Below are 18,820 nucleotides of genomic sequence, written 5' to 3'. Positions count from 1 at the left end.
ACGGGGGCGGGCGCTTGTCCATTTAATACATTTTATAAAATAAAAAGGCACTTTTGAATACTTTCAGGTTTTTATAGTGTAAAAACGTACATTTCTCTAAAGCATTACAGCGATGATGAAGAAGGTTCTGTCAAATATCTACATCTATGGTCTGTATCAAACAAATCGGCCTTTACAAAAACACCCTATTGGCCTAAGTATAAGATTGTATTCCCTAGAAAAAAAAACCGGGAAAATGTTGTCATTATTTGGGGTTTGTATTTACAGTATATACCCTCTCCGAGCATGTCACAGTTTGTAGAGGGAGTCGTCTTATATACACGGTGCGCTCAAGTTATAATGCTCACAGTCTCATACATATCTTGTATTTTACACCATTAGGTTCTGTAAATGAAGTGTTCTTTCAGTGTAGCTATGCCCAAATGTTTTCTGGGCGATGCTGTCTCTTCCTCAAATGGCCTAAATGACTATTTATTCATGTTCTGTTTGCCAGGAGTCTTGCGATTTTGGGTGCAGGTCTAATGGGTGCAGGTATCGCTCAGGTATCCATAGACAAAGGACTTCACACCATATTGAAAGACTCTGCAGTTGAGGGCATCAGCAGAGGAGAAGAGCAGGTTTACAAAGGGTAATCTTTTTTTTCAGAGCTGCACAAAGCAAAGACCAAGTTGTAAAAAGGAGAAATGCATATTCTTTTGTGATTTTATTCTCAGTTTGAACACTAAGGTGAAGAAGAGAGCACTGTCATCGTTTGAGCGGGACACGACAATGTCCAACCTCTCGGCACAGTTGGACTACACAGGCTTCTCGACCGCCGACATGGTGATAGAGGCCGTGTTTGAGGATATCGACATTAAACACAAAGTCCTCAAGGAGGTGGAGGCTGTGAGTACACTCTGATCACATCGGTTCACGCCAAAATGTATAATCATTATTTTTAACATGCGTCTTATCTTTGTTCAGGTGATCCCTCCTCACTGCGTGTTTGCCTCCAACACTTCCGCACTGCCCATAAAGGACATTGCTGCTGCAAGTAAACGGCCTGAAAAGGTCAGAATACACTTCTGTCATCATACAATATGGTGCTTAACACACATATAGGACCACCCAAAATAATATGGCCCCTTTTTTTGGGATAAAATCAAAGACACAATGACAGGACCAGTCAAAGCAACTGGTAGATAACAATAAAGTCTAGTTTATTTCTTTCAAATTGTCATTATATGGTGGCCTTCAGAGGGCCGCTTGTAACAGTAAAAATCTATGAATAGAAATGTATCATGACCACATGATGTTAAACTACACAATTGACTACGCATTTGATTATTAGATTGTTTTTACGTACAAATTGATGATAACCTGCTTTGAAATAATTAGTAAAGGAGACGAGCAGTATGGCTGTGCGATTAATAAAATTTGGATTTTGGCATAATTTGTAATCGAAGAAAAACAATTGAGCCGTGCGATATTTATTCAAATTCCTGAGCTTGTAAATGGTAAAAAAGATGATTGTTGTTATGAGTGACAAAAAGGCAATCTACCAAATTACTCACATCCATTCAGTTTCAATGAGGATGAGAATTAAAAAAGAATGAAAAAGGAAAGTCAGAGCTCTTGTTTGCTTGTTACTAATTTATTTCCGGTTGTTATTTTTAGTTAGGGGTCCTGTTATGCAAACAAACTTTTCATACATGTTTGTACAACTCATATTTGTGTATTTGGGATCCCCATAAGTCCAGAAAATTTGAAACCAAACCATTGAAGCATACTTGAGATATTTATAAAACAGTCTTGCCTTCTTCCAAACTTGCTCCAAATGAGCTGTTTGGAATTTGAGACTTAATTAACCTATTTTGCCTTAGTTACGTCAGCTTTGCGCGAGTCTGACATTTTTATCCAATTGTAGTCCATAAATCCCTTCTTTTTCTCTATTCTCATGTTATAAGGCAGACTGGCTCGTACATGCACATACATCATCCGCTGTTGCCATTTCTAATACAAAGTAGCCTATAGTTCTAACTTACCGTAATTTCCGGACTATAAGCCGCACCTGACTATAAGCCGCACCAGCTAAATTTAGGGGAAAATACAGATTGCTCCATATATAAGCCGCACCCGACTATAAGCCGCAGGGTTTTGATGTGTAATTACCGTAGTACAGTGTTTTTCAACCACTGTGCCGCGGCACACTAGTGTGCCGTGATATACAGTCTGGTGTGCCGTGGGAGAATATGTAATTTTACCTATTTGGGTAAAAATATTTTTTGCAAAGCAGTAATTATAGTCTGCAAATGATGTGTTGTTGAGTGTCTGTGCTGTCTAGAGCTGGGCAGAGTAACCGTGTAATACTCTTCCATATCAGTAGGTGGCAGCCAGTAGCTAACTGCTTTGTAGATGTCGGAAACAGCGGGAGGCAGGGTGCAGGTACAAAAGTGTGTAATGCTTTACCCAAAAATAAACAAAAGGTGAGTTCCCCTAAGAAAAGGCATTGAAGCTTAGGGATGGCTATGCAGAACAAAACTAAAACTGAACTGGCTACAAAGTAAACAAAAACAGAATGCTGGACGACAGCAAAGACTTACTGTGGAGCAGAGACGGTGTCCACAATGTACATCTGAACATGACAACAATGTTCCCACAAAGAAGGATAAAAACAACTGAAATATTCTTGATTGCTAAAACAAAGTAGATGCGGGAAATATAGCTTTAAGGAAGACATGAAACTGTTACAGGAAAATACCAAAAATAAAGAGAAAAAGCCACCAAAATAGGAGCGCAAGATAAGAACTAAAGCACTACACACAGGAAAACAGCAAAAAACTGTAAATAAGTCATGGCGTGTTGTGACAGGTGGTGACAGTACACCTACTTTGAGACAAGAGCTATATTGATGCATGCTTGGTTATGCTTTAAATTCATATCCAACAATTGCAACAACAACTTTTTACTGTCAACTGAGTTTTGTTTTTTAATGATTTCTGCTGGTGGTGTGCCTTCGGATTTTTTCAATGAAAAAAATGTGCCTTTGCTCAAAAAAGGTTGAAAAACACTGCCGTAGTATATAGGGGTTCCTGCTACCACGGAGGGGATTGTCGGGACAGAGATGACTGTTTGGGAACGCAAAGCGTCCCATTTATTAACTATAAATCATTCAATCAAACTTTCACATCTTTGACATGGCGAACAGCATTCGTGCAGAGTACAAATAATACAACGGTGCAAAGTAATACAAAGTGCTCGCCTGTACGTTATCAAAATAACCAGCCTACCGGTATATGAAAAGTCAGTCTTTAATCATTGTGTCATCGTCTTCCTCCTGCGTACTAAAACCACCGAAATACTCTTCGTCGGTGTCGGAGAAGAACAGGCCGTAAATAAGCCGCACCCTTGTATAAGCCGCAGGGACCAGAACGAGGGGAAAAAGTAGCGGCTTATAGTCCGGAAATTACGGTATATATGTCAGTAAACTCCATATGAAAGCACTTAAGACTAGAAAATGGCTGACTGGATGTAGACTTAGTCGAATGGGGCTTCTTATCCTAGAGGAAAGCTTCGGCATGTAATTAAGACCGCCCACAAAACAGCACATGCTGAAGAGACGGTCAGAAAGCGGCTTGAAGAGGGTCTGTAAAATATAATCCGTGCAAAATTTTGACCAAAGAACCACACTTACATGTTATGTAGACAACAATGAAGTGTTTTAAATGTAGGACAAAAATCATGTTATTATATTTTTAAAGTTGAGTTTTGGCAATTCTATAAATTTGCATGTTTCCAAATCATCGTGTTTATTAATCATGATTTTAGTATCAATCCAAATAATTGTGATTATTTTTGACATAATCGTCCAGCCTTAACAAGCAGATACTTAAGTTTTTAAGTGTTTTAATACAGGACTGTCATTTTTACTGCAGTTTCTTGCAGTACATACATTTTGTTTGTCAAAATGAAAAAAACGAAAGAGAAAATACTTTATTGGCGCAATTTATTTCCAGGCTTTCGCGGGCCTAGTCAAATTATGTGGCCCTCAGGAGCATAAGACGATCCATTTTTTTTTTCTTTCAGTACAGTAATAACATTATGGTTGTCTTTTATTGGAACCTAAATCAGGTGAGATATTCAACAAACTCAAAACCAGAAAGGGTATGGTTTATTTGCTTCAGACTTGCATAATAGGTTACATTAAAGAATATGGCGTGGTTACACTTGCACAATTCAACATGTCTGAAAAGGAGTAGGAAGAAGTCGAGCTCATTTAAACCTACCCTTTGTCCATATCTTTTACCAGTAATTAATTTTGTTTGTTTACATTTTTATCTTTTAAAGTTTTTTTTACACAGGTTTACATTTTTATCTTTTAAAGTTTTTTTCACTTCCTGTGTAAAGAAAACAAATGAAGGTGTTGAAAAGTTCAAACATTGAGGTTTTATTTTGCAATGCAATTCTATAACCTCTTTTTGGGGGCCACTTGACTAATTGTGTGACTTTGGGATGCAAGGTGATCGGCATGCACTACTTCTCGCCGGTGGACAAGATGCAGCTGCTGGAGATCATCACCACCGACAAGACATCAAAGGACACGCTGTCTTCGGCGGTCAGCGTGGGTCTCAAACAGGGCAAGATCGTCATTGTTGTCGGGGTAAGAGCAGTTCTTCCTGAAGTTGGCCACCAAGCAGTACAGCAGTTGTCATGGTACAATTTGGAAAAATAATCCTGCTGCATGGTCTCTCCACTTGAAACACAGGACGGCCCTGGGTTTTACACCACTCGTTGCTTGGCTCCCATGCTGGCAGAAGCTGTCCGGGTGCTTCAGGTAACGAAAGGTTTATCACAGCTCTGGCATCTCGGTGAATGTTGATGGACATGAAGAGCACTTTTTTTTATTAGAAGCAACCTCAACAGTGATCTTTTTCTATTACAGGAAGGCGTTGGTCCAAAGAAGCTCGACAGCTTGACAACCAGCTTTGGCTTTCCTGTCGGCGCGGCAACGCTTGCTGATGAAGTTGGCATCGATGTGGCAGCTCATGTGGCTGAGGTAATGTTGTCTGCACTACAGGCATCGCATGTATTAATTTGGGATGTCCAATGTGACCTACTCAGTGGCCTTGTGGTTAGAGTGTCCGCCCTGAGATCGGTAGGTTGTGAGTTCAAACCCCGGCCGAGTCATACCAAAGACTATAAAAATGGGACCCATTACCTCCCTGCTTGGCACTCAGCATCAAGCGTTGGAATTGGGGCTTAAATCACCAAAAATGATTCCCGGGCGTGGCCACTACTGCTTCCCACTGCTCCCCTCACCTCCCAGGGGGTGAACATGGGGATGGGTCAAATGCAGAAGACAAATATGTGTGTGTGACAATCATTGGTACTTTAATTTTAACTTTAATTTATATTAGTGTGGATGTGAGTGTGAATGTTGTCTGTTTATCTGTGTTGGCCCTGCGATGAGGTGGCGACTCCCGCCTTCCGCCCGAATGCAGCTGAGATATGCTCCAGCACCCCCTGCGACCCTAAAAAGGGACAAGCGGTAGAAAATGGATGGATGGATGTTATCATGAAAAGCTGAACAGCAAGTTAACATCTAAATGTCTGCCATTAAACACACAAGTTTGGTCTTGTCTTGTATTTCACTGAAGTCATTTACAACATAGTAGGCTATAGGCTACTAAAAGCTAGCAGCTACCAAAAAGCTAAGCGCACAATAGCCCATAAGCTAGACATATGTAATAAGTGTCCTTAATTGAACAATATTGCCGTCTAAAACACCACATTTGTCAATATAAACAAGTATCAAATAATTATAGTTGCATATTACTCACATAAACAAAGTATTTAAAGGCCTAATGAAACCCACTACTACCGACCACGCAGTCTGATAGTTTATATATCAATGATGAAATCTTAACATTGCAACACATGCCAATACGGCCGGGTTAACTTATAAAGTGCAATTTTAAATTTGCCGCTAAACTTCCGGTTCGAAACGCCTCTGAGGATGACGTATGCGCGTGACGTAGCCCGGGGAACACGGGTTTGGCTTCCACATTGAAGCCAATACGAAATAGCTGTTTTCATCTCATTCTGGGTGTATTCTGGACATCCGTGTTGGTGAATCTGTTGCAATTATGTTCATTGCATTATGGAGAAAGAAGCTGAGCAAGCAAAGAAGAAAGTTCTCGGTGCAAAGCGGACGTATTTTGCGAAGGAAGTCAGCAGCAACACAACACAGGCGGTGTTTCATTGTTTACATTCCCAAAAGATGCAGTCAAGATGGAAGAACTCGGATAACAGAGACTCTAACCAGGAGGACTTTTGACTTCGATACACAGACGCCTGTAGAGAACTGGGACAACACAGACTCTTACCAGGATTACTTTGATTTGGATGACAAAGACGCAGACGTGCTACCGTGAGTATGCAGCTTTGGCTTCCAAACATTTGATCGCTTGACCGTACGTGCGCGTCACGTACGTAACTTTGTTTAAATATATAAGCTTTATGAACCTTGGGTTAGGTGAACGGTCTTTTGGGCTGAGTGATTGTGTGTGTTGATCAGGTGTTTGAATTGTATTGGCGTGTTCTATGGAGCTAGGAGCTAGCAGAGGAGCTAGGAGCTAGCATAACAAACATGTAGGTGTTTTTATGCAGGATTAATTTGTGGCATATTAAATATAAGCCTGGTTGTGTTGTGGCTAATAGAGTATATATATGTCTTGTGTTTATTTACTGTTTTAGTCATTCCCAGCTGAATACCAGGTACCGTGAGTAGCAGCTGCGCTTCCAAACATTTGATCGCTTGCCAGTACGTGCGCGTCACGTACGTTACTTTGTTTAAATATATAAGCTTTATGAACCTTGGGTTAGGTGAACGGTCTTTTGGGCTGAGTGATTGTGTGTGTTGTGCAGGTGTTTGAATTGGATTGGCGGCTTATATGGAGCTAGGAGCTAGCATAGGAGCTAGGAGCTAGCATAACAAACACTGAGGTGTTTTTATGCAGGATTAATTTGTGGCATATTAAATATAAGCCTGGTTGTGTTGTGGCTAATAGATTATATATATGTCTTGTGTTTATTTACTGTTGTAGTCATTCCCAGCTGAATATCAGGTCACCCCCGGCTCTCACAGCATCTTCCCTATCTGAATAGCTTCAACTCCCCACTAGTCCTTCACTTGCACTTTACTCATCCACAAATCTTTCATCCTCGCTCAAATTAATGGGGAAATTGTCGCTTTCTCGGTCCGAATCTCTCTCACTTCATGCGGCCATCATTGTAACCAATAGGGAACTTTGCGTATATGTTCAATTGACTACGTCACGCTACTTCCGGTAGGGGCAAGCCTTTTTTTTTATCAGATACCAAAAATGCGATCTTTATCGTCGTTGTTCTATACTAAATCCTTTCAGCAAAAATATGGCAATATCGTGAAATGATCAAGTATGACACATAGAATAGATCTGCTATCCCCGTTTAAATAAAAAAAATTCATTTCAGTAGGCCTTTAAGGCAGAGGTGTTTTAGAAAGTATGCAATATCGGCTCAGTACACACCTGGTATTAACCGTACCTGTCAACCCTCCAGTTTTCTTCTGGATTACTCTCGCATTTCAGTATTTTCCCGTTTGCTTTAGCTGGCATTAAAAGCTTCAGCTTTAGGTCCATTCTACAGTCACTAAACATTTGCATAAAAATGCGGAGCAATTCGATCAAATGCACAGCGTGAGAGGGGGATAAAAATGAAGACCACGCCAGAGAAGGCGTCTCTGCCAAAAATACTCAAAATGTGTGTAAATATCTTTACAAATGGGAGGCTTTTTATCCTTACCTAAAGAAGAGCACAGTCGTACACGCTCATGCTTTTTGTAAGATTTGTGACACCAGTTTAATTATACCACTTAAAAATTTCATTTTTGTTTTCATTTAACTGTTGTGTAATGTTGACAATTTTGGTTGGGTTGGCAGACCATTTTTCTCAATGGAAATTTTACAGTAGCGAAAAGGTAGCAAACAGCGGGCTAGCCACACCCATGGTAAGTACATTTCAGCAAAGTAGGGACGTTATTTATTTTATGATTTGTTTTAATATTACATGCGTTTAAAGCCATTATGTTAAAAAAAAAACACCCAAGAGTTTATATGAAAAGTGTGAAAATATGAGCGGAGTCTGCACAGCTTGCTACTGTTGTGCCAGCACACTGAAAATATTCAGCAGTCTAGCCGCTACTGCCGGAAGGGCCACTGGACCGATATTTTACTTTGGAATTGTCCATCTGTAATGTCTATAAAAATGATGCTCATGTATAACACAAACAGTGTATGTAGCATCACAATTGTTAATGTCTACATTTTAAAACGTCTTCATTATCCCTGATGGGGCAATTTGTTTATTTGGGTGTTGCATCCCTGCATAAACACTCAGTAATAGTAAAGTCACTAGTAATAGTTCACTTTGTTGTTTCATATTTTTCTACATTTGTTTTACTGTTAGTATTATTTTATGTTCAGCCTATCCAATTTGCTTTGTTATTTACTCAGTGTGTTAACTCATCTCTAATGCATTTAGTTTTTTATTACTGAAGTTTTAAAACTGGCGGGTTTATGAATGTGCAGGACTCCATTGAAAAATACATTCTTCATCACAATGAGATTTTCCTTGATAAAAAAATTAAAACATAAAAGAAAAAAAAGAAGGTAAAAAACAATATATAAAAAAATTGTGATACTAATTAATATAGGCTGCTATAAAAAATAATCTAGATTTTTTTCCCATATCACTCAGCCCTAATTTAAAGTCTTTATAACTTTCACACACACTTATGAAAACCATATATGCTCTTAAATACTCATAAAACCTACGTCGTTTTAACATTAAAACGTAAATTTCAATGTTACATAAAAAATGTGCGATGCACTAAGACCCGCAGTAAGAGAACCGCAGTAAGCGAACCGCAGACTAGTGAGGGAACGCTGTAATAGCAGGTATATTCTTGTATGACTAATATGTATTTGATTGCAGGATCTGGGGAAAGCTTTTGGTTCTCGTTTTGGAGGCGGGAATGTGGAAGTCCTTAAGACCATGGTGGAGAAAGGCTTCAAAGGTAACAATAATGGTACCGGTAACGTACTTTCACTGACAGAAAAAGAAAGTCCTCAAGGTTCACTATTTTGCAAAAATTACATTTTAATTATAAAGTAACTTGTGCGTTTTATCTCAGTAACTCATTAGCATTAAAGCACAATAGTGTGTAGGGCTAACTAAAAGTGCTTTAAAGTGTGTAACCTCCTCAAACTTACCTAAAATTGCTGAAAATGCTAAAATATGGCCCTTTAGATTCAGAAGTTTTTAACAGGAGGCCTCCTGCGACTCCCAGAGGTCCGAAAAGGTACTGCAAGGGGGGGTCGTGAAATTTTTGGTTGATTTTTTTTCCCGTATTTTTAATACTCCCCTTAGAATTTTTCCACTAATTTAAGTGTCTTAAAATACACATTGACATTGCTCCAACACACTGTAGAGTCGTTTAAAAATGGCAGTGACTTGGCCCCCCTACTCCCTGTACCTTGCAGGTTTCATATAAAAACATGAATAAATAACTATTATATAATTGTATTTAATGTTAACATTTAAGATAGCTTGCAATTAGCGAACTAGTTGTCAACTAGCAATTAGCGAACCAGTTGTCAAGTTGATTAGCACGCCAGTTAGCTATTAGCGCTAGTTGTCAGTTCGCTATTAGCGTTAGTTGTCAGCTAGCCATCAGTGCACCAGTTGTAAGCTAGCGATTAGCACGCTAGTTGTCAGTTATCAATTAGTGCGCCGGTTGTCTGTAAGTGATTAGCGGGTCAGTTGTCAACGAGCAAAGAGTGTGCCAATAGTTAGCGATTAGCACGACAGTTGTCAGCTAGCTATTACAACAGAAGTTGTCAGCTAGCATTTAGCGCAGCAGTTGTCATCTAGCGATTAGCGCACCAGTTGTCAGCTAGTGATGAGTGCACCAATATTAAGATATAGATTAGCAAGGCAGTTGCTAGTAAGCGATTAGCCCAGCAGTTATTTGTCGCCTAGCCATTAGCGCACTAATTGTCTGATAGCGATGAGCGCGGCAGTTATTAGCTAGTGATTAGCGCATTATTTGTCGGCTAGCCATTAGCGCACTAGTTGTCTGATAGCGATTCGCACACTAGTTGACTGCTATCTGGCGATTAGCGCGACTGTTGTAAGCTAGCGATTAGCGCACCCGTTGTCAACGAGCAAAGAGTGCGCCAATAGGTAGCGATTAGCACGACAGTTGTCAGCTGGTTATTACCACAGAAGTTGTCAGCTAGCTATTACCACAGAAGTTGTCAGCTAGCAATTAGCGCAACAGTTGTCATCTAGCGATTAGCGCACCAGTTGTCAGCTAGTGATGAGTGCGCCAATATTAAGATATAGATTAGCAAGGCAGTTGCTAGTAAGCGATCAGCCCGGCAGTTGTCAGAAAGCAATTAGCGTGCCAGTTTTTCAGCAAGCGATGAGCGTGGCAGTTATTAGCTAGCGATTAGCGCATTATTTGTCGGCTAGCCATTAGCGCACTATTTGTCGGATAGCAATTCGCACACTAGTTGACTGCTATCTGGCGATTAGCGTGACTGTTGTAAGCTAGCGATTAGCGCGCCAGTTGTCAGCTAGCAGGTTTGGAGTCCTTGGCCTGAAAACGTTGAAGACCCTCCTCCACCCCGGGTTAAGGTTCTAGTGGGTGGCAGTACTTCACATTACTTACTTTTTGATATATATTTTTTAACATTTATTTACGGTATACATGTATTACACCATTGTAATTTATAAGACAACATTTTCGTATATTGTCAGCTTAGTACTCCTTTAATGCTCTGAAGGTGTTTGTCACGCTTGCAATTGTTCTCTTGTGAAGGCCGTAAATCAGGAAAAGGCTGTTTCATCTACGGCAAAGGCAAAAAAGACAAGAGTGTCAACCCCGATGCTGAAAACATCCTCAAGAAGTACCATCTCTCTGCCCTTCCCGCAGTGTAAGAGGGCATCTGGTGTAGTATTTCGCTGTTTTAGTGTGTCACTTGCAAGTCAGGTGGTGTGTATCTTCTGTTGCAGCTCATCAGACTCTGACATCCAGCATAGACTTGTGTCTCGCTTTGTGAACGAGGCCGTGCTGTGTCTCCAGGAGGGAATCCTGACCAATCCAGTAGAGGGAGACATCGGAGCTGTGTTTGGACTCGGATTTCCTCCCTGCCTGGGTGGTCCGTTAAAACACACACATACACATAAACACACGCCTTACAATAAAGGCGCGCGTCACTAATTTGGTTCTTTGTTTTGCATTAAGGTCCATTCAGGTTTGTGGACTCCTTCGGTGCCGAGCGTCTCGTCAGTACCATGCGGCGCTTTGAGGAAGTGTATGGAAACCAGTTCACGCCATGCCAGCTCTTACTGGACCACGCTAAAGATCCCAGCAAGAGGTTCCACAAGTGATGGATTTCTCAAATTTTGCCTTAAGGTAACAAAAATATTAGAAATGTCTCTCTGTATGAGTTAGCTTTATTTGTAAAAGCAGAATATTTTATACAACTCTTGAATTGGATCTAATGATACCAGTTACGCTCAATTAAACTCTGGAACCCTGAGGTTTTCAAAGTGGAACAGTAAACCTTCCTTTTAGGGAATGTAATATTTTAGGGGTGTTCCGATCCGATATTCATGTCGGATGTCTGTCTATCAGCAAAAAGTGATACCGTCTTGCATTTAAAATCTCCGATACAAGCAGTTCTGCTGCATGTTTACTTATCTATATTTATTTCAATAAGCACACAAGGTTATTTTTTCTGCTATTTTAGTCAAGTCATTTACAAAAGGTAATAAACATGGTAGGCAATAGATTACTTGGAGCTAGCAGCTACACAACAGCTTAGCACACAATAGCACACAAGCTAGACATACTGTACATAATAATTAAATAGTATTGCAGTCTTAAACAGCACATTTGTCAATATAAACAAGTATCAAATAATTTAAAATGTATACTTTTAAAATATTACTCACAGGTACAAAGAAGAAGCGTATTAGAAGGTGTTCAGTAAAAAACTTGTCCGCATCATTTAACTTACTGCATCACGAGTTTAGCATCATGAATTATTGTGGCCTATAGGTGTTGCCAAAACAAGATACCACTCCACTTCAGTTTAAAGAGAGCATAAAAAGTTGGTATGGTAAATATTAAATATGTCGTAAGTCTAAAATTTGTCATACAATGGGTCTCAGTTTTTTTGAGTGAAAAATGCGCCAAGATTGCACTACCAGCCTGATAAGTCTGAAAGAGAAAGAGATGATAGAGTATTATCTGCTCACAGATGCTACCTGGTGGTTGTTTGAGCACACTGCAGCTAGTCCCACTCATTAGAGCTTCAGTCACACACAGGATTCTCACAAGAATGAGGCAAAAATACAACCTTACCCTTCTACTGTGCTATTGTTCTCTGAGAAATGTTTGTAACGTTCCACACTAAAATGTAAAAGTCTACTATTGTTATCGACGTTGGTCAATATCTGTATCATATAGGAAGTGAAAAAGTTGAATCGAGACACCCCTAAATCATTTTTAATATCAGTTTTCTACTATCCCCAGATTGTTTAGTTGCTGACTGTAGCATTTACGTTGCCAATGATCCAAACAACTGAAGTCAGCTTAGGACAGGGGTGTCCAAAGTGTGGCCCGGGGGCCATTTGCGGCCCGCAGGTCATTTTTTTAACGGCCCCACGGCACATTTTAAAAATACGATTGAAAAAAATAGAAAAAACTTATAAAGTGGTATAAAAGAGCAAACAGGTGAAATGTGACAAGAAAATGTTGCAATGTTTACTCTAATAACACAAAGCTGCCTTGCAGGCTGTTTCTTTCTTTAAAAAATAATATGAATCAAAATCAGTGTCATTATGAATTATTGACCTATTCAAGGCTCCAATTACGTTACATTAAATATTCCACTTTGAGATATTTTTGGGGGAAAATGTTGCATATTTTGTATTTGCCATATAAAAAAACTGAGCTGTTTTTTTTAAAGAAGGGCCTAAAACGAACAAACAAAACACATAAACAACAATAAAACTTATAATTGACGGATAGATCTGAAGTTGATCTCGAGATTATTGTGTTAAAAGTAAACAGTAAAAACAATTATAATTTATTTTTTAAATTATAATTTTTTTTACTGTTCCTGTGGGATCCCCAATAATTTTAGTGTGATTTGTTTTTAAGTGTCATTGCTCAAAAAATAATAATGAATTAAAATCAATGGTGTTATGAGTTATTGCCCTTTTTAAGGCTCCCATTGTTATATAATCTCAAATATTCCACTTAACATTTTTATTGGGTGAAAATATTGCATATTTTGGGCTTTTTCCATAAAAAAACAGGGTTTTCTTTGACAAAAAGAGCATACAACTTAAATCTTTAAAAACTTTATATTGACTGATAGATATACCTAGTATTGATCTAGAGATTTAAAACTTGAATAATAATAAAAATAATAATACTGAATAATGACACATTTTTAATATTTTTTTGACCAAAACCCTTTGGGGTCCCCGGGATCAAGCCTGAGTAGAGGCCTAAATGTAAAAATATTAAAATGGCCCCCGCTTGCTTTGATTTTTCAGTGTGCGGCCCTCAGTGGAAAAAGCTTGGACACCCCTGGCTTAGGAAGTTTAGGAAAATATGTTTTTTTAAAAAATGTTGTTAAATTAACCTGGTGAATAGAATTTGTTTTGTTCCAGTGAATGTTTTTTTAATTGATCAAACGCTGTGTTCATGAACCTTTTAGACACACAATGATGTCCTTGTTGCCTCCCTCCGTATGTACAGTCCAAAACAATGACATTCAATTTTGTCATCTCTTTGCGCATTTGTATTATTCAACAGTCCTGAAGATGTTAATATGTCATTTCACTCTTTGTAGCGTCACTGTGTTCAACGATGAAGTGAAATAAATGTCAACAAGTAAATTCAAGCATGATTTAATTTATTATTTATGCATGGCTAAATCAAGCATATCAACCAAAGAGTTCTGAGGTACATTTTAGAAACTATCATTTTTGAGGCAGTCAAAAAAAAATCCATGATAGCTGGGGCAAAAACTACAAACAGCAGTGTGTGTTACCCATACAGGGTATGTTAAAAATTTACAAAATAAATTGTAATTTATTTATTTATGGCGGCTGGCTTCCAATATTTTTTAAGCCACAATACCATCACAATATGGGTTTGAGGTTCCACAAATGGCTGTGAAATACAACTTAGGTTCATTATAAACCAGAATCGTGTAGAAAGATCAACCAAACTCAGCCATTCAGTAAATGTATTGACCCAAATTTAAGAAACTATTAAAAAAAAGTCTGGAAAAAGAGGTCTAGAGATTTTTACATGCAAACCAACAGGTGGCGCCGAAATTAATTCTCCGTAAAGGAGTCAGAGCTTTTCTTCCTGTCACTTGCACACACCAGTGGGCAGGTTTGCAAACAACATAATAATAATTTTTTGACTGCAAAAAAAAAAAAAAAGGTGTTGTCTTATATTTAGGTCAATATAGTACTTTGTTGCCGTCTTGTAGCGTAACTAACGAAGACCCAACTAGACATCCTCAGAAAGTCAGGCCATTTGTAAGTAAACTTCTTCCAGTCTGGAGTCTGAGACAGGAAGTAGTCTGGATACGACAGCCAATGAGGGGACTGAGACAGGAAGTAGTTTAGTTATGACAGCCAATGAGGCATCTGAGACAGGAAGTAGTCTGCATACGACAGCCAATGAGGGGACGGAGACAGAAAGAAGTCTAGTTTTGAGATCCAATGAGGCATCTGAAACAGGAAGTTGTCTGTATACGACAGCCAATGAGGCATCTGAGACAGGAAGTAGTCTGTATACGACAGCCAATGAGGCGTCCGAGACAGAAAGTAGTCTAGATACGACAGCCAATGAGGCATCTGAGACAGGAAGCAGTCTGGATACGACAGCCAATGACTGGACGGAGACAGAAAGTAGTCTAAATACGACAGCCAATGAGACATCTGAGACAGGAAGTAGTCTGGATACGACAGCCAATGAGGTGTCGGATGCAGAGTGGGAGCGGTTTCATTCAAGTCTCGCAGTGGAAGGCACATTAAAGATGGCTACCAGGCACATTCTAGCCCTGTAGTACCGTTTGGTTCAGCTCTATGCTATTTTGATGTTTACAATGAAAAAAAAAAATCGTAAAACTAATCGGGTACCAGGTACAAGTCAGAGCTAGACATAGTCCAGTCCAGTGTTTGGTGACAGACAATCTTTAGATCTTGGGTCTCCATCCTTGTATGAACTGCGTGATCTTAGTGACGTGGAGTCGGCTCAAATGAAAGTCATGTGACAGGATGTCCTCGGTCAGCTGAACCAGGAGGCTGCCGTCAATCCGCTCCCTCTGGAACACGGAAACCGCCGCCTCGGACAAGCCGATGAAACGCAGACAGGCCGACACCTCCTCCAGCGACAGCGCAGACAGGTCGGCAGGGGGGCGCCAGGTGGGGTCGGTAGTTGCGAGCGCGCCTTCGGTTCCGCCTCCCTCCGCGCCTCTGGAGGAATCTGGATTGTCCGTGGGCTCGGGTGACGGGCAAGGTGACTGACGGTTAAAAGGGTTCAAAGCGCCGAAAGGTGCAAAGCGACTCTGCGGGGGCGGTCTTAGTTGCCCGGTGGCGAAGGAGTCCACCCACGGCTCTGCCCAGGTGGCTTGTGCTGTCTGAGGGATGGCTGCGGCGTCCGCGGGGACTGTTGAGACCGGGTCAGGATTGGTAGTGTTGGGGGCGGGGCAATCCGCCCAGGAACATGGATAGCAGTAGAGGGAAGCGTCTGGGGAGGGCAAGCAGCTTGGACCAAGCAAAACAAACACAAGTCACATTATTAGCACCTAGCTAATCAATCCAACTAATCTGCATGACTCAAAATAAACTCTATATTATGAGTTGGTATAGAAAATGTCACAGTGGTCCCTGTCAGATCCAACCAAAACATGCAGGTCTCACTCTCTAGCTAACTCTAGCTATTAGATGGATAAGTAGACAAGACAAAACATTGTTTTTCTAACCACGGTAATGAAGAAAGGGAGTGTGAAAGGCAGCGCTGTGAAGAAGCCGATGATATTCATTGAATTAAAGAAATAATCCAAAAAACATAACTGAGTTGTGCAATTAGCGAAGCAGCATTACCCTAGCAAGCGCTGTCGATAAAGGCTATAGTAACCTAGCTAAGCACTAAAGTATTTTTTTAAACGGCAAATATTTGCCTATGAAAATCTGGAGAAGCAGCTTAAAGTAGATATGGTACTCTACAAGGTTAATGACGTACATTATTATTACTACGGTTGTGGGAAAAAATCGATTCGAATTCGAATCGCGATTCTCACGTTGTGCGATTCAGAATCGATTCTCATTTTTAAAAAATCGATTTTTAAAATTTTTTTTTTTTTTTACATTTATTTATTTATTTTTATTTTTTTATCAATCAATCCAACAAAACAATACACAGCAATACCATAAGAATGCAATCCAATTCCAAAACCAAACCCGACCCAGCAACACTCAGAACTGCAATAAACAGAGCAATTGAGAGGAGACACAAACACGACACAGGACAAACCAAAAGTAGTGAAACAAAAATGAATATTATCAACAACAGTATCAATATTAGTTACAATTTCAACATAGCAGTGATTAAAAATCCCTCATTGACATTATCACTAGACATTTATAAAAAATAGTGTCACAGTGGCTTACACCTGCATCACATCTCATAAGCTTGACAACACACTGTGTCCAATATTTTCACAAAGATAATAAAATAAGTCATATTTTTGGTTCATTTAATAGTTGAAACAAATTTACATTATTGCAATCAGTTGATAAAACATTGTCTTTTACAATTATAAAAGCTTTTTCCAAAAATGTACTACCGGTACTCTGCTTGTATGTCAGCAGACTGGGGTAGATCCTGCTGAAATCCTATGTATTGAATAGAGAATCGTTTTGAATCGGGGAAAAAAAATCGTTTTTGAATCTAAAATCATGTTGAATTGAAAAAAAAATCGATTTTGAATCGAATCGTGGGACACCCAAAGATTCACAGCCCTAATTATTACATTACTCCATAAAACTACTGTAGTTGTTTGTACTACATTCTATTGTTTTGATGATAAAACAATTGTTTTCCAGAATTATTCTTTAAAAACGTGTCACTTGTAAAATTGGGCTGTTTTTGGAGATCTTATAACTTATAATTATTGATATCTAAAAGTAGTCTTCTAAAATTATTATTTTTTGAAACCATGGTACATGTTAAATGGTGCTGTTTTTGGGGAGCCATGAAAGTGTCCAAAATGTGTCCTTCTGTTGATCCGCAGCATATTGTTGAAATAAAAACAAAATACAACAGTAAAATGTAGGAAAAACAAAAGCAAAAAGATGTCTTTTTGATATTAAAAACTAATAATATGCTTTGTCACCTATAATTAGATACCAAATATTTGTATAAAAGGTTATTATGTAATGTATTGTTGACAAAGAAACAGATAATTATTATTATTATTATCACTAAATCTGAGTGATGGGGCAGAACATTATAAGCTTTTTGCTTCTTCCTGCCCCTTTTAGGAAACACACAGTTTATTTTTCTTTCTTTCTATTTTCCTTTCAGATTTACGATTGTTTTTTCAAATGACAATATTTTATTGCCGTTTTTATGTGTGTAAATTATTTAATAAAATTTCCATCAATGCTCTTTAAATATGTGTTTTTATCTTCTTTTTTTTTTACAAAATAAAAACGGTATCAAAATGGCCCCCTCATGCTTGACTTTCACTAAGCAGCCCTTGGTGGAAAAAACACCTTTGGATTAGAACATCCATCCATCCATTTTCTACCACTTGTCCCTTTCGGGGTGGCGGTGGGTGCTGGAGCCTATCCCAGCTGCATTCGGGCGGAAGGCGGGGTACACCCTGGACAAGTCGCACTTCATCACAGGGCCAATACAGATAGACAGACAATATTCACACTCACATTCACACACTAGGGACAATTTTAGTGTTGCCTATCCCCAGGTGCATGTCTTTGGAGTAGAACATAATTTAATTTCAACTGAGAACTTTGACTTGTGATACGAGTATTTTAGAATATGAGCTCCCTCACAGAACCAATTAAATCAAGGTACATACCTGTACATGACGCATTGTAAGGTTTTTCTTTGATCGTGTGATAAATACCAATATTAAAAACTTAGTGCTCTCAAATATTGATATTTTTATTAGATTAATCACACTTTTTGAATGTTTGATTAATACCATACCATACCAACTTTATTTATAAAGCCCTTTAAAATAATGGTGAATAATCACAGTTGACAACATTTTCGATGTTACTATTATACTAGTAGTGTTTTTGCTACCAGCTGCCTTAAACATGTTTTGCTTTTACATTATAACTTGTTGCGCTTTAACAGGAGAATTAATCATTTATGCAACTTTCCTTGGTTTTATCTAAAGTCATGTCGGGTTGTATTTAAAGCGAAATTTGCTCATCACTGACTGTAAAACAACACACGCCGGGCCGCCTTTCAGGTAACCATGCACTGCTAAGCCAAAGGAGCATGTATAGTCAAAATAATAGGCATGAGTATTGTGCGTTTATACATGATCAATACCATAACTTTTTTGATTACGTAATCGCATGCGTTAATTTTGACAGCCTTACTATGCATATATAATCTATTTGTGAGTATGCTGTTCTTTATAATGGATATTTTGTA

The 18,820-nt window shown here is 39.0% G+C and overlaps 2 protein-coding genes across 2 annotated transcripts in view; one reads left to right on the top strand and one right to left on the bottom strand.

The window, feature by feature from the left end:
* Positions 1–14,021, top strand: part of hadhaa (hydroxyacyl-CoA dehydrogenase trifunctional multienzyme complex subunit alpha a) — a 35,001-nt gene extending 20,980 nt beyond the window's left edge. Inside the window, exons 12-21 of the mRNA XM_062034515.1 lie at positions 494–628; positions 714–885; positions 964–1,050; positions 4,499–4,639; positions 4,745–4,813; positions 4,922–5,035; positions 9,016–9,097; positions 10,907–11,021; positions 11,101–11,246; positions 11,333–14,021. Coding sequence (XP_061890499.1) covers positions 494–628; positions 714–885; positions 964–1,050; positions 4,499–4,639; positions 4,745–4,813; positions 4,922–5,035; positions 9,016–9,097; positions 10,907–11,021; positions 11,101–11,246; positions 11,333–11,478 — 1,207 coding nt within the window. The 3' untranslated portion in view covers positions 11,479–14,021. The remainder of the gene's footprint in view (positions 1–493; positions 629–713; positions 886–963; positions 1,051–4,498; positions 4,640–4,744; positions 4,814–4,921; positions 5,036–9,015; positions 9,098–10,906; positions 11,022–11,100; positions 11,247–11,332) is intronic.
* gareml (GRB2 associated, regulator of MAPK1-like) overlaps positions 14,016–18,820 on the bottom strand; it is a 63,975-nt gene continuing 59,170 nt past the window's right edge. Inside the window, exon 7 of the mRNA XM_062034516.1 lies at positions 14,016–15,891. Coding sequence (XP_061890500.1) covers positions 15,321–15,891 — 571 coding nt within the window. The 3' untranslated portion in view covers positions 14,016–15,320. The remainder of the gene's footprint in view (positions 15,892–18,820) is intronic.

This window comes from Entelurus aequoreus, linkage group LG23 (genome assembly GCF_033978785.1).
Source record: "Entelurus aequoreus isolate RoL-2023_Sb linkage group LG23, RoL_Eaeq_v1.1, whole genome shotgun sequence".
Classification (NCBI taxonomy): domain Eukaryota; kingdom Metazoa; phylum Chordata; class Actinopteri; order Syngnathiformes; family Syngnathidae; genus Entelurus; species Entelurus aequoreus.
This window is presented reverse-complemented; position numbering and strand designations above follow the sequence as displayed.